General features: G+C 39.7%; 1 protein-coding gene across 1 annotated transcript; it reads left to right on the top strand.

The window, feature by feature from the left end:
- Positions 1-8186: 8186 nt before the first annotated feature.
- Positions 8187-15884, top strand: TMBIM4 (transmembrane BAX inhibitor motif containing 4). The gene is made up of 7 exons (XM_074870513.1): positions 8187-8582; positions 10281-10389; positions 11193-11298; positions 12780-12813; positions 13802-13919; positions 14415-14460; positions 15036-15884. Exons 1-7 carry the CDS (start codon positions 8486-8488, stop codon positions 15240-15242), a joined length of 717 nt encoding a protein of 238 aa, XP_074726614.1. The 5' UTR covers positions 8187-8485; the 3' UTR covers positions 15243-15884.
- Positions 15885-15977: the final 93 nt, after the last annotated feature.

Below are 15977 nucleotides of genomic sequence, written 5' to 3'. Positions count from 1 at the left end.
ATATCCACAAAGGAAATAGTTGGGCCAAATGTTAACTAAAACTGTGACTTCTTAATTAGTTTAAGCTGCTAGAATGCAGGCTGCCACCCAAAAAGGCAACACCCTCTCCCTGCCATCAACTCTGTGTGCCCATCACCTTCTGCTGTGAGCACCTACAGCAGCCCCCATGCAGATCAGCTCATACTGATTATGATCTAACATTAAGTTAGATCACTTCTGCTTCAGATGTCAGATCACTCTCTCCTTGTTAGAGTTATTCTTGAAAAAGGAGAAATGAATGTTTGAATATAAAAGGCTAGGTTCCCCAAAACTTGAGGTAATGGGAAGACTCATAAATAACTACAGTTATGTTAATACTTTCACTGCCACATCTGTCTTTCCCTTCAGAGGCCCTACAGAGATGACTAAGCAGAATCCTGCCCCAGCTGTGATTTTCAGTTAAAGTGGTAGCACCTAAAACACGGCAGTTAACTTCAGACATAGTGCTTTAAAGGAACTGCACAACGGTTGTGAACAATTATGTATTTTGGCCAGGAATCATGAAAGCACTATTAAAAGGGTTCACTTGCAATTACACTTATTTTGTTAGCAAGTATTAATGAATGTGGTTAATATTTTAGCAGAGATATTAGATTAGATGTCTAACACCAAGTATTAGATTTAATGAATCAATCACTTTAATGGCTGATTCATTAAGGTATAGAGACAGCTATCTTCTAAAATAATTTTAAAATCTATATTTCTCAGGCAAGGATCTCGTAAGAACCAAAAGCAGTATTGCAGTATTGGATAATTGGATTAGGATGTAATACAATGCAGATGTGCTTCAGATGATGCATGCTTACAGAGTGGTCAGTAAGATCTCACACAGATGACAGACAGTAGGCCAAGTTTAGGGATTTACAGTAGAAATTTACCTGGATCACTCAAATTCTTAGCGTAACTACCACTACTGCATAATTCTGGCTGATTTGTGCATGCTCAGTAGCAACCATTTCTGAAACAGGCTTAAAATCAAGCACTGCTGTAAAAAATATCTTCCCTTAAATAAGTGTACTTGGATTTATCAATTTGATATGGTTGTGCTTTCCTGAACAGCAAAAGACATATAGTGTATGTCTCAACATGGACTTTCCCCTTCTCCTTGTTTACATAACTCAGATGCCTCGCTTTTAGGAGGAAGAAGGTCAAGCACAGCTGGTATCTTAGCAGAGGACCTTTCTGCAAGACCAAGACAGGACCTACATGCTACAGCTCACTCAACCAGCACATACCCTAGTTGGCTGCTATTAACCACAGAGTGGATATTTTGATCCCAAGAGGTAGCAGGCTGACAGCCATGACAGAGATTACAGATCTGTGGAGTGTAAATCCACTCTCTAGCTTGCTCACCTCTTAGTAGAGACATCCTTCTGGAGAAAGCAGCACCATGGATTTTTTACTGAACTGGACAACACATGCTTTGTAGAGGTACTGCCACTAATAGCAGTCCTTGTAGGCAAAACGTGCAGAGTTGGACATGGAGTGAAATACATAATTCATTCTTTTTAACTGAACAGGGGCTGCTGAGCTGCTTTGTTGCTGCAGAAGAGATGCTTCTGCTTTTTAAGTCACAGCATTAACACTTGTCATTAATACATCTCAATCCTAAAACCATTCGAAAAATCTCACCCTTCCACTTCCAAAAAAACCTGAGCAGTTTTTCACAGGAGGCAGGGTTTGTCCAAACAACATCTTCAACAGGACAAATAGGGATGGTGCAGACAAGAGTGCTGAGATAATGCTGGCTTCAACAAAGATGACTGTCCAGCCCATAATCTCTACAAAGGTACCACACGCAATGAATAGTATTTCTCAGGCACATCATTCAAAAGCAAATTTTAAAAGGAATATCTAGCTAAAAATTCAATAGTGACTGTCCAAACCTCTGGCTGACTAATAAACCACTGTTCTTCCTGCTAGTATCCGAGAACGTCAAGATTATACAACTAATCTTCTTAAAAATGGTATTTAAACATTAATTAACACTAGGAAACACTCAGGTGAGAGACCTGTCTACAACTCTTTACTCCTTTGCTGGACCAAGTGTGGTATTTAGCAATGTGTACTACTCTTTTCTGACTGCTGTTCCAGAAAGGTGACTTGAATCGACGTGGAAGTACTTTGCTATGTCTGGAGCCACAAGCTTTGTTTCTGCCTCATGCAAAATGAGCAGTAACTATATATCTGGCACATGTATCCTGAGACTTAATGCTGGTCTGCTTCACACAACTAAATAATTAACCTTGTGAATAAGCAAAGGATTTGCCAGTGACCCACTTCCTGAAGAGTCTGCATGAGGCTGCCAACAGTCTTGTTCCATCAGCACCAGAACAAACTTCTCACACCACTTTTATCTTTCCCTCTGTATTTTTCAGTGCTGTGAAGCTCCAGCAAGTGTCTTGAAAGGCACTCAGCTGTGGAAAAAAGGGTGGAAAAACTAAGGGCTGCTCAATGGGTAACAGCACTTCACAGCCCAAAGCCCCCTTGTGCCCTTTGCATTCTTGCCTGAAGATGCATTGCAGGAGCTGCAAGTAGCCTCTGCACATCAGGGTCAACCTGCGTATGATGGCAGAGTGAGGAGACAAGGTAACTCCAAGGATGCCTTGTGCCTAACGCAGCCACTCCAGACAAACTCATGGTGCAGGCAGTGCTCGAGGGTGAGCTGTGCCCTCCCCTCCTCCCGGCTCTCCTAGCACCAATATGCAGCCAGAATAGCGGGGGCCGTACTCTGTGTGGGTACTTCTGCACTGATAAAGCTGTCCTAGCAGAGAAGGGACTGCATCTCCATCAAAGGAGGTTTGCTGACTTGGTTTTATGGGTGCACCTACAGCAACAGGCCCGCTCTTTCACAGAAATAACCATCCCCGTCATGTTTTTTGCCATCTCCTCCTTCTCCTTTTCTGCCCTTGCCATGTCACTATCCCAGCCGTGATACTCCCACTCCAACCGTATGTGGAAGATGGCACAGTGAGCTGAAGCAGACTTCCACAGGCCAGACTGACTCACGATCCTCTTCTGTTCCCAGACAACACTATCCATCCAGTGCACCCCAACTGTGGCAAGGGCTGACTGCTGGATGGCAGTCAACATTAGTAACAAAAAAGAACTACTGTTAATTATTTGTATCTAGAGTCAGTCTCTTCCAAGCTCGTTTTCCAAGCAGTGTTTAACTATATTGGTGTAATTTTCTATAAATTCAGGATGCTGTTACTTAACCACTGGCATCCAGTACCTTGCAGGATGCTCCAGGTTATCCAAGGCATCTGCATGACTTTGCAGATACAAAATTTACAGAAGCCTGGTGCCTTTCTGGAGAAGCAAACAGAATTGAGGTTGATAACCTGAGGGCCATAAAATGGCACTGGACGCTTATGTTTAGGCATCTGAATGCCACCCCTATTGCCATTAGCAGTAATGGTTGCTTAGGCACTTAGCACATATGTGGATACATGTTTATAGGCACGTAAACGCAGTTGTCTTCATCCGGAGCTCAATCCTGCTCTTCAATCTCTGCAGAGTAGACCCAACCAACAGCTGCAAAGCCACTGCTATTTTAAATGCAAGATTTTTTTTTCCTTTAACAGCATACAATTTCTGTTGTTACACGTGAGAGTTCTTATCAGGGTCCGACTGCACTAGACACTCAAACAGAAATAAGCAAATCTGACCTCAACGTTTCAAAATGCCAGGAAAAAAAAAGGTTCAGAATTAAAAGGGTTCATGACAAAATAAACTCAAAAGTTTAAGTAAACTAATTTACATGAGCACACCCAGGTTTTAGATGACAGAATGACCAGCCATTCCAGGTGATGTAGGCTGTCCAGTGAAGACAATTAAAGCACATTGGAATTTGTACAGAAAGAGTAGTTAAGTGTTTTATAAACAGACTCCATATGGCACTCTCAAAATTCAAGCAGCTCTTACGGCTAAATTGAAACTGAACAAAATAATAGCAGACTCAAACCAGGGTATGTTTTGATGTTTCACTCAGAGAAACAAATTCAAGAAGCTTCCCCTTCTATTTCACGAAGGAGTGCAGTTATTAAATTGCTTTAGTTTGTAATACTACCTCCATGCAAAAAAAAAAAAAAAGAAAAAAGAAGAAACCCCCTTCTTCCATAAAAAATTACCTATAACTGGGCTGTCAGTGTAGCACTCTATTATTTCCCCAGGATTCAGTCGTACACATGGAATAAAATGGTACTGCTCTTTTTTAAACTCCAGCAGTTACTAAAATAACAAAGGTGAGATTATAAGCAAAGACAGCTTTCAACTTGATCCTGACCTTAAAAATAGAAAATACCTCAGCTTGTCAAAATAAGATTGTACCCTTGAAAGATATGAGACTTGCATAAATTGACAAACACCTTGGGAGAAGACTTTTGATGCTAGGATTATTTTATTATCTACCAGCACTACTCTATTAAACTGCAAAGATACACTGATCCTGAAGTCCTGTTTTTTCGAAAGAAAACATACCCATCCTGACCCCATTCAAAATGTCTCACAAAATCACATCAGTCAGACCAACATGTCTGTTCAAGAGCTGTTCACAATCCTTAAAATAAAGGTCCAGGCAGTTAATTTCCACATCATGCACCCTGGCAGGTAAGGTCATACCCCCCACATTGATGGACTAGTGCCACCAGATAGCTCCGTTCCTAGTTGCAACCCATTTCTCACTGCATCTGAGACCTCCAGCAAGTCCAAGACCCAAAACTAACTTTGCATGTCTTATCAACGATGCACAAAAAAAGAAATAAAGGAGCTAATCTAGTTACAATATAGTGAGGTATAATGAAAAAATACATAATGCAGATGGGATTTCTTAGGAAAAAAAAAATAAATGTTATCATTAGGCAAAGATGTGGGCTCAAGGAAACTTAAGGAACATTGAGAGTTTTTCATCCTGGAATAATGAAAGGTTGGCTTGGTGACCTGCTTGCTAAAGGATAGAACCTTTCTCAAGAAACTGTAAGTACTAAAGAAGATAAACTCTCTTCCCTTGATCAGTGGATTTGGAAATTCACCATCAGGGATTTTAGAGCAGCAGATGGCACATCTGTCCACGAGTTTGTTACTTCCCTGCCCTGTAAGAACATCATGACAGTTTGGAAGAACTTTGCAATTATGAGATTGTCTCCACTTCTCACGGAAAACTTACTGTGAGTGTGAGGATAATTTCACAGTAACTCACGTTTCTTCAAATTAAGATTCCTCAGGGTCACACAATAAAATGATCCCTCTAACTTAACTAGCCAGATTTTGAAATTAAGAGAACAAAGTTCACCTGGGGATAAATTAATGGTTAACGGCCATGCGGATGCACCTATATAATCAAACTTCTCTCCTGTTTTCCCACATTGCTTCACATCTGAACTGTGCGCGCTGTGCCGTTCCGAACACAAATTGCCTGGATGTTACCTCCTTGTTGAAAGGCTGGCAGGCAGCCACGGGGCCCCATGTGTGACTACGTACTCCTGGAACCACACACCCCGTGCTCCAGCAGTATTACAGCAGTCGTGTCTCCTGCATTTGTACAGAGCCATGCAGAGGTCACGGACTTTGCAATCTGGGAAGAGGAGACCGCTTACTCCTGCCTCAACAACAGCCGTGATGATGTGAAGATACACAGACGTATATCAAAGCGATGCTGAGAGGGCTCACTCCGGGAACACTGCTCAAAGCTGCAGCAAATGAAAGGGCTCTGGCACAATGATTTAAAAACAAACCTCTGGAAAGAAGCAGAATCCTGGCGACACTCCAAGTACCTTTCCCAAGTACCTCTGAGCGCCAGATGGACTTTTTCCAGCAAAGCCACCGATTATGTATAGTGCAGACAAAAGGCACAGAGGAGTCCATGGTCCTTAACCAGGGCTCTAGTGAGAGCGAGTTTCCTTTCCCCATACCGGAGTCCAAACCAGAACCTGGAGAACAGAAAGCTCTTTCACCCCTGCACGCACGCACGCAGAGTGGAAGCGTCTAGCCAGTCCTAAGCAAGTCACTGTGGGACTGCAGCAGTTTCAAATAAAAATAGTGTGATGGAGGTATGTTTATGGAAACATCAAATACAGAAAAGAAAGGCAACGTAAAACATACTTTGCTTTTTATAAGGCATATTTAGCATTTTATAAGGTATACTTTCCCAAGCGAGGAATGGAAAATTGCAAAGACATTGAAAGCACTCAGCCAGGCTCTGTGTTATTAAATCTTGGCTCAGTACAGTCACTCCAAAGCACTGCACAGTGCATTCTGTGTACGCCTGCCACAGAAAAAGATCTTAAGACAAGAATGATGCTCTCTTTTGGCAGGAAAATCACAGGCTGTATCAGTATTGCAGATGTAAATAATTTTTCCATTCCCATCTGCCGCAACCCTGGCACATTGTTCTCCTGAGTAGCATCATTGAATCATTTGCTGCTTTGTCTCCTGCCTTGCTGAATAAACCCATTACTGCTTCTTGGTGGCTTACATCAGACCAACATTTTCCACACAGGCCGTGGGTGTGCAAAAGTGCAAAGGTGCACATGCCCATTTCCTGCAATCTCCTATCTCCCAGCCTGTGCCTAAACCCCAGGCTAACTACTCCACAGCTTTACCCCGATTACTCTTTAAAAGTTCTCAACTTTTCACCCTGAATCTTCCTTACTGCAGTTTAAGCCATACTACCTCTTATGTGATACCTTCTCCACAGCTGGAGAACTGCAATAGCCTTTTATAAAGTATTTGAAGACTACTATTAATGTCTCTCCTTCAATCATCTCTAGGCTCAAACTGTTTGCAGGAGTCAATTCTGTGGCACTGCTCTGTTTCTCACACAGAAGTGAGGCTGTCTCTAAGAGGCATTTTAAACAAAATTGCACTGTAGGTATTAGGAGAAGGCAACAACAGATAATTGTCCAGAACTCTAAATGCTGCTTCTGGGAGAACATCAGGGTTGTTATTCTGCAGAGACACACACAAGAAAGCAGACAGTGTAATTATTTCAAAATAGTTACTATTCAGCAATGCAAACAATGCATAAATCTCCAAATTCGGGCTTAAAGATGAAAGATCCTGCTCTGCAGCAACTAAAAATGCAAAATGACACCAGGAAAACCATAAATACTTCCCAGAATTTAATCATGTTCGTAATTTTTTATCTGCAACTGAAATGTAATCTTAAGTCAACTCAGTAGAACTTTGCTCAAAATTATTTCATCACAGAATCATTAAATTTATTTACTTCTCCCTCGAGAATCTGAATACAGTAGAGGCCACTATTTTCCAAGTTTTAAAACCATTTTTAGTCTAATCTATTACATATATTTCTAAAGTGTCTATCACTTCACTTTCTTGGCATGCATTAGATAATATTCACAAGTTAAAGAGCCCCCCATCCCACATCCCAAAATCTTAGCTTTTGTGGATTCCTAAATGTAAGCTAGCACCTTAGGTAACTTGGGGGGGGGGGAATTCCACAAGTACAAAGTCTGACTGTACAAAGTGCTACATGACATGTGAGAAATGTTAAACATCTTTGTGTTATATTGAATTAAACTGTTTCCCTTTAAGGTTAGGACACAAAACTAGGAGAAAGCCTTAATAAAATTCTAGTTTGCATTAAAGATTTATAGAAGTGAAACTCGTCTCTAGTGGGATATACACTGACAGACAGCATTAATACCCAAAGCCTCTTTTATCAGTTGTTGCTGAACACAGCTACATGTTTGTAGGTGCAGACAGCCCCAGCCTGCTGGAGAATTCTTTCCGCATAACAGCTAGAGGTGAATCAAAGGTGAAAACCAGTAAAAGGGCTAATTTTTCAGTCACTGGAACTCCCTTTCCAGTCCTTTCAGACCTAAAATAGACACAGGAAATGGTGTTTAAGATAAAACACAAACACAAAGCTTCCTCAAGCCATTGTGCATCACACGCAGGGCAGGCCTGGGCGGGTAAATGTCAGCACACTGAAGACATCTTCATAAGAAACCCAATCCCACTACACCCCTGCAAATCCCGCATGGACAAGCTAAAGGACGCGGGTGTCTCTTCCCTCGCAAGGTCACTTCCCGCTCTGGCACACCGCGTCGAGTCGCCACCCCCGGTACCCGTCAGGCCGCAGCCGTTGGCACCGCCACCCGCGGCGGCCGCCGCCGCTCTCCTCAGCCCTGCCTCGCTCCCGCTGCGGCCTCTGCCCGCCCTGCAGGGACAGCGAGGGGGGAGAACAGCGCGGCGGGGCCGGCGGGCCCGGCAGCGCACGGCACGGCCTGTTCCAGCCCGGTGCTCCTGAGAGCCCCCGCCGCCCACCGCAGCACCCCGGGAAGGCGGGCAGCTGCGATCGACGAGCTCGGCCGCTCGACAGAGGGCCCTGCTCGGCGGTGCGGAGTGCGACTGTCTCTCCCGGAAGCGGGGCCGTTGTCGCCGTTGCTGGGGGGGGAAGGAGGCGGAGGCGGAGGCGGCGATGGCGGCGGCGGAGCAGCTCTACCCGCGGAGCTCCATCGAAGATGACTTCAACTATGGCAGCAACGTGGCCTCGGCCAGCGTCCACATCCGCATGGGTAGGGACTGGGGATGAGTAAAACTGCCATACACACCCCCTCCCCCGAGTCCTCTCCACCTCAGGCCCCCCCAGCCCTTGCGGAGAGGCCCCAGCTGCCTCCCCTTGCTGAACGGTCAAAAGGGGTGTCGTACCCCACTGCTCCCAACAAGCTCCTCTCTGTTAACTCCAGCGACTGGGGCGTTTAGCTGAATTCAGCTTCTGCGCAATATTTCAACCTTCTGGGTAAAGTGGGGAGCCAGGGCATTATTTAGTCCAGGTTAAGCATCAAGGGTAAGGGAAAGATCAGTGACTGGCAAAAGATTTTAGTGTATAGCGGTAGGTCTTTTTATCAGAGGGATGAAAGCCATATAGATTCAGACTTGATTTTCCCTGGAGTGATGCATTTTGGAGCCCAAACATGATACATGAGATGCATAAATGCTGTAATTGGTGCCCATAATTATGGTAGTTTAACCAGGAGACAGAGGTTTGTATTTCTTCTGTGAGGTGTTAAAATGTTTTCTCTCCCGCTGAAGCGTTTGTGTGCTATAAGGTCGTATTAGCGGCCATGAAATAGTGCTTTGCTGTTAATATGCAGGTCTCAAATGCGTTGAATCTAATCAGTTGTCTAATCAGTAATCCTTGCTGAAATAGTGTTATTGGATTCATCTTGGAATAAAAACAGCTGTGTGCTATGAATTTTTTATTAGATATTTCTGATAAGCAGGAGATCTCTTCCCATCAAAATACAGTTTTATCTTGTTTGGAAAATAAAGGATGCCATAGGAAATATGAGAGAGGTATGCCATTAGCAAGATTGCTGATGCATTTAATAATGTGGGGAGAAGGCTGTGCTAGCTAGCAGACTACTTCTAGGTTTGTTAAGTTTATTACAACAAAGTAGGCCTCAGTCCCTCATGGTTTACAAGTATATTTAACTTCACCTGCTGCAAGCAGGTGGTTCAGCTTCTCGTAGTATGTGCTCTTAAACTTGTTTAGGCTGTGCTATTAAAAATTGAATTGATTCTTCCTGTAAGCTTATTCTTCCTTTCAGAGCATTTTGCTTAATAGACTTGGTCTCCTTCCACTAAGAACAGAGAATATCTGTATGATATATCTGTATGTCTTGAACCACTCTCCACTCTTTGTAATTCTAGAATTATGAAGCCTGTTAGCTTAATTCTGGAATTTTTTTCCATAGCAGTCTGTAGATACCCATTTAGTACAATGCAAGTCACAAATGATGATAAACAATATTTAACATGACAGAAGGTCAATCAAATAAGTGTTACTGTAAAAGTTTTTCCTTTTTAAGCTTTTGTAGCTGTTTGTCTTCCACAGAACTTCCAAGTTAATCTTTCTTCATTTAGGTCCGTTAGATATCAGTAACATGATGGAGAAGGTATACTGTTTGCAATTTCTTGGTGAGATTAGGTGTATGTAGTTTTTAAAATAGTCTAAAATAAACTAATTACAAATGTTTTTTTGTATTTCTTTTGTCATTGTTGTTGTTTAAATAATGAAGTCCAGGAATAAATATAGTTTTGCTGAAATACTGTTTCAATTTCTTAAGGAAAAATGGCTTCTTACCACTTTGCTGTGTGCTTTTTCACTGAATAGCTTCTAATGGTTCCTTATCAAATAGAAAACTTGTATCTGATTTACTGTTGAACAGTATAACTCAAAAGTGATTTCATTTTTATTTTCCTTATTCTAGCTTTTCTACGGAAAGTCTACAGCATTCTTTCCATTCAAGTTCTTTTGACCACAGTCACGTCTGCAATTTTTCTGTACTCTAGTGGAGTGCAGGCATTTGTTCATGAAAGGTAAATAGTAAAATGAAATTGAGCTGTTTATTGTATGTTAAGTATAGTTTATGTAGTTTGCTGCTCTGGAACACTTCAGTATTCCTAATCATTTTTATACCTTGTGTTTTGATTCTGTAATTCTGTAAGAAATCTTGTAACCTGATTAGGAAATAACTTCTCTGACATTTTTCTCCTTGGTTTGTTATTAAAATTTGTTTTTTACTATTATCATTAGAGTTTATCTTAATACTTTATTAATAGTGCTTGTTTTAATATTTATGCTATGAAAAGCTATACAATAGCTGCAGAACATCTCAATTATTGATGTTTCTTGTTTTGGTCAAGTATCTACTTTTAAAATCTATTTGAAATGCTGTTGTTTATAGGTACCAGTTCCAAAAAGCTGAATCATTTGGTGCAGTTAGTGCCTGTGTTTGTTGCATTCAGGTGCTTATAAAAAACGGGTCCCTGAACATGGAGTTCTTAATAGGCAAAATATTACATGTACTTTAATACTGTGAGTTTAGTACAGATGGATTTTCCTCTTCATATGGGTTCATCTCCAGGTGATGGATTCCTGGGCAATCTTTAGCTTCACTATGAAAAAATCATCTTTACTTGTGACTGTGCTATTTTTAACTGATTATCTGTGGTGGTATTGTTTAGAGCAGTTTTATTGTAAAACTTGCCTAACATTTACTTGGATATACAGAGCAGTATCTTTATTTAGGTGATCACTTAAAAAGTTGGTTTTATATAAACTGATTTTTAGTCTTCCAGATATTTTCATTTTGATGACATTTTTGTATGGAACTTTACAGGCCTGCCTTGCTTTTGATATCTGGGTTTGTATCTTTGGCTATAATTGTGGCACTGACCCTCTACAGACACCAGCATCCTGTTAATTTATACCTGCTTTTTGGATTTGTAAGTATTTATATAAAAATTCAATTTTAATAGTCCCTAGAATATCTTTCATTGTGATGAACTCCTTGAAGCAAACTAGTGGTGGTAATTTGTTTTTCTTGTATTCTTTGAAGGATACCTTATATGTTTATGAAGGCCTGAGTTATCTTTTGGAGATTCTGTCTGCAGGTTGTTCCTAGATAGCCTCTATGTCAGGCTTCTTCCAGCATCTTTTTAGGAAGAGTGTTAGAACTTGGAATCAGATTGAGCAAACTTTTTTTTTCCTGTGTATGTATATAAATGTATCTGTTTGCTCTCATTGTTGATGTCAGTGATTTTGCTATGAAACTGCTCAGTAGGAAAGGAGGAGGCATGTTTAATGGATGACCTCCAGAAGACATCCGAAAGCAACAAGCCATATATGTTTATTTCTTTAATTGTGGTCTTTTTGATGCTAAATTCTGAGCATGTTTCAAGCACTGGCAGGTCAATTAGAGCTGTCCTCAAATTTCAGTTTCCTGCCTGTTGCTGCAAATTTGTAGATATGGGCTAACTGTTACTCTTAGATATTTTGGATTATGTAGCAAATCAGTATTCTGGAAAGAAGTCACAGTAGCACAATTAGAATTTGATGCTTTACGAGTTGCCTAAATTGTATTTGTGATACAACAGGAAGACAGCTTTGCTGTGTAAGTAAATAGACTGTTTAAATGGTAACACAGTTACATGCTTCCTGACTTCTGAAGTCTTGCAGGAGAGTAAAATGTTTAAAAACTTTCAACAAGTGCAGCTGTAACAAGGAGTGATGTAATAGTTTGGCTAAATGTGGTGTGGGAGTTTGTGGTATGACAGTTTATTACATTGTGTAGGAATAGAAGGATTCAATCTGTGTGTGATAAATTGATTTAAACAGAGTCTGGGTTAAATGTTTTGTATTTCTGACCTCTTGGTTCGTGACATAGAGACTTTTCTCATATTTTGTTGTAATGAAACTTAATTTGAAATTATCTTTTGGAAAAACTCAGAGCCCATACTAGCCCAGACATTAATAAAATGTTTGATTTTAAGTTAGCTGTTTTAAAACAAGGACAAGTGGGAAAAGGAAGTTGATGCAGACACTTAGCTGTCTAACAAGGTATTAAGAGTGTATTAATTTTATAGTCCCTTCAGTAGTTTGTAAGAAGTGTGATAAGAATGCTGTGTGCTTTGAGTAGAAAACCTAAATGGCATTTTTCTATAGCGGCTGTGTCTCATTAATTTTCAGTTTATATTGTATTCTTTTTATGTAACACAACAACTTCCAGCACAGTAAAACAGTATGATTGCTATTTTCTTGTTGAAAACTAAACATGTTTCCATATACAAAGATTTAACAAGAGAGCTAATGTAACGCACGCTGGGATTATGTAGCAGAATGGGACTCATTGCATGTGAAGTCTCCGTGTACATGTTTTGTGGGTGGTTTTTTTATCTTTATAATTTTTTCTTTTTACTTTTTGTAGACCTTGCTGGAAGCACTGACAGTTGCTATTACAGGTAAATGGTAACCATCCTATTGTCTGATTCTATAAAGAAACTGGAAAAGGAATCTAATATGTTGTATTAATTGCCGTCTTAGATTCCTAGATGTGACTAAAATGATAGTAAATCCTGTTTGAAAATTTTAATGACAGTGGTAGGAGTTTAGCAAAACACAGGGAATCAAGGGAGAAAAATGGATTCTGATTCAGAACTGCAACTGTACAAACCAGAAGTGAGTTGTGCCATCTGTTCTTTCGGTGCAGCTAGCAATGTTCGTTCCTATAAGGTAGCTCTCAGCAGAGCTGATCTGCAAGTGAAATATCCTTATCTTCCCCCTCAGTTTCCTCCAAGAGAATTTGAGTTTGGAGAGTTCTGTACTTCGTTGTCAGTGTTGAGATGGGGCGGTGTGCGGACAAGTCATGGCATCACCTCACACTATAGCTTCCAGTATAAGATGAAACCTCTTCATTGTGGCTTATGATCTGCAAAAAAAAAAAACCTTGTTTGGGGAAAGGAAAGATTAAGGAGGAAGGAGAGAAGAAAAAGGTTCCACTTATTTCTCTTATCTTCCCCCTCCTATCCCCTAATCAGAACTTTATGAGGCTTTACAGAGGACTGACTGTTTTTTCCCTTGTTCCAGTATCATGAAAAATTCAGGTAGCTTTTTCCTTAAGATCTCACGTATCTGTGCTTGAAATACTTCTTATTTTCTTCCTTTTATTTTGTTTGTTATTGTGAGTAGGGAAGATCTGTTATTTCCATTTAAGAAGCTACAACTATAAGATAACTGTCAAACTTAGCTAGTGCAAGGGTCAGTAAGTCCTGTGATCATGATTTTGAAGTACAAAGACAAGTTCAGACATAATTTACTTTTTTTGTTCAGAGTTAAGATTTTCTTTTTTCCCGTCTGTGAAATTTTAAACTTCTGCTTCCTCAAAAGAAAACTTAGCAAATACATAGTGTAGTGTACTTTAAAATGACAGTTCACTTTTTCTGTTTACAGTGAGTTTGTATGATGTGTGCATCGTCTTGCAAGCCTTTATTCTTACTAGTGCTGTATTTCTTGGACTGACTGCATATACCTTGCAGTCAAAGAGAGACTTCAGCAAATTTGGAGCAGGGTATGTTGTTATATTATTGATGATTTTTTTTAATAAATTTTTTTTTGTTAAGATATTTTTTCTTCTTTTGAAGCAAACTTTGCAGATATAATAAAGAATGCAGGTCAATAGAACCTGCTTCAAGGGAATGGTGAGGCTGGTATTTCTCTTAAATTATTTATGCAGTTCTACTTTCTTGGTAAGAAGTTCTTTTCTGTGATTCTTATGATTCTTAAAACCATAGTATTACACTAGAAGACTAGTTTACCTGGATTTTTCACTGAGACAGAAAGCAGCTGCTTCAAATATGTCCTAACTTTACCATTTAAAAAATAACTTTTGACAGCTTTATAAAACCGAGTTTTACTGCTGATGAATGAACAGTTGGCATCTAAGAATTATGGATGTTTACTTACTGAATATATTGTGAAGAGGTTTCATAAGAAGGGAAGAGGTTTTAAATAAAATTTAAAAGAAAATACATTGTTCCTCACAGTTTAATTTTATTTTTTTCAGCCTCTTTGCTTGTTTGTGGATTTTAATCTTCTCAGGTTTCTTGAGGGTAAGATACCTTGTGTTCAAGGTTAAAAAATATTCTTTAACATAAATCTTTTACTAACTTCTAGTATAACAAAGTGGTTTTGCACTGTCCAATATAGCTTAATGAAAGAAAATTCGAACCAGATGTTGTAGATCATGCTGGTGATCTTTTAACCTTTCATTTCCAGTTCAGATTTTTGTTGGATACTGTTCTTGCTAATGTAAAAGTGGTATTTGTATTGATTGACAAAATTTGTCAGTCAAGATCCACTACTTCACTGAGAGAATGGGAGGGAGATTTGGATTTTATTTGTATTTTGGTTTTCTAATTTTTCTGCTCTTGTTAATATACTGGAGACCAGGGCTTGCTCCCTCTTAAGTGGAGGCAGTTTTACTCAGTTAAAGAGATTGTGTGACTGGGGACTATATGAAATAAGAACATTGGAGATGTCATCGTAATACTGTATTTATGTGTATATAATAGTAAAAAGACAGTGTGTATCCTTGTTTTAACTGTGGCATATCATTATACAGGAATTTTAATATTAAAAAGAAAATTAAATTTACCATTTTTTTTTATGTTTCATTTGCCTCCAGCTGTTTTTCTACAATGAGACAATAGAGTTGGTGTTTGCTGCTGCAGGAGCTCTTCTGTTCTGTGGATTTATTATTTATGACACTCATTTGCTGATGCACAAATTATCCCCTGAAGAGTACATACTGGCTGCAATCAATCTCTACTTGGACATCATCAATCTGTTCTTACACCTGCTGCGTTTACTGGAGGCATTTAATAAAAAATAGTCAAAGGCGGTGTGTTTGACTACAGCAAATATAATAAAGTTAAGCGTTTGGATGATCTGCATACTGTGTAGTTCTGTCTTCTAGAGACTGAATCTTTATTACTTTTTCATTCCATGAATATTGATCCCTCCTTAGGGAAAAAAAGGCTTTTTTATGTAGCTAAATTTCTTCTCTAGAATATGTATTTTATGTAGTAAACATGCTGCTGTCCTGTCAGTCACTTTTTTAATCACTTAATTTGCACTTGACATAATTCACGATTAAAACATTTGCCAACTTCTGATTGCTCCAGAGTAAGCCCCTCTCTGCTATTCTGTAGCTGCTGGAAATGTTTCCTTTGGGATTGAGTGTGTGTACCGCATAAGGGTAGCCTGAGTTTATCATCATGTGATGTTTTACTAAGCTAAATTTTTTTCTAGTTTTTGTTTGGTAAAATGGAATGCTGTTTCTAACAGAGGTACTCTGTTCTTGTTAAGGGCTGTCAGATTATTGTGTAAGCTTGGGAGGGTGTTAAAACAAATAAAGGGAATGTTCTTCTTTTAAGCATTATTTATTGCCTATCTTTCAATTGGAGATGGATTCTGGCATTTTATCAACTTGTGTATATTAAGGTTAATTGTCAATAAAAATTGGAAAACCTTTGGTCTGTTCTTGCAGCTGAGACGAGAATTTGAGGGCGCTGAGAATGAACACTGCCAACCCTGGCTGAGGGGGGAGTGGCGCCGCGACAGTGGC

The sequence above is a fragment of the Strix uralensis genome, chromosome 5 (assembly GCF_047716275.1).
Source record: "Strix uralensis isolate ZFMK-TIS-50842 chromosome 5, bStrUra1, whole genome shotgun sequence".
Taxonomy (NCBI): Eukaryota; Metazoa; Chordata; class Aves; order Strigiformes; family Strigidae; genus Strix; species Strix uralensis.
This window is presented reverse-complemented; position numbering and strand designations above follow the sequence as displayed.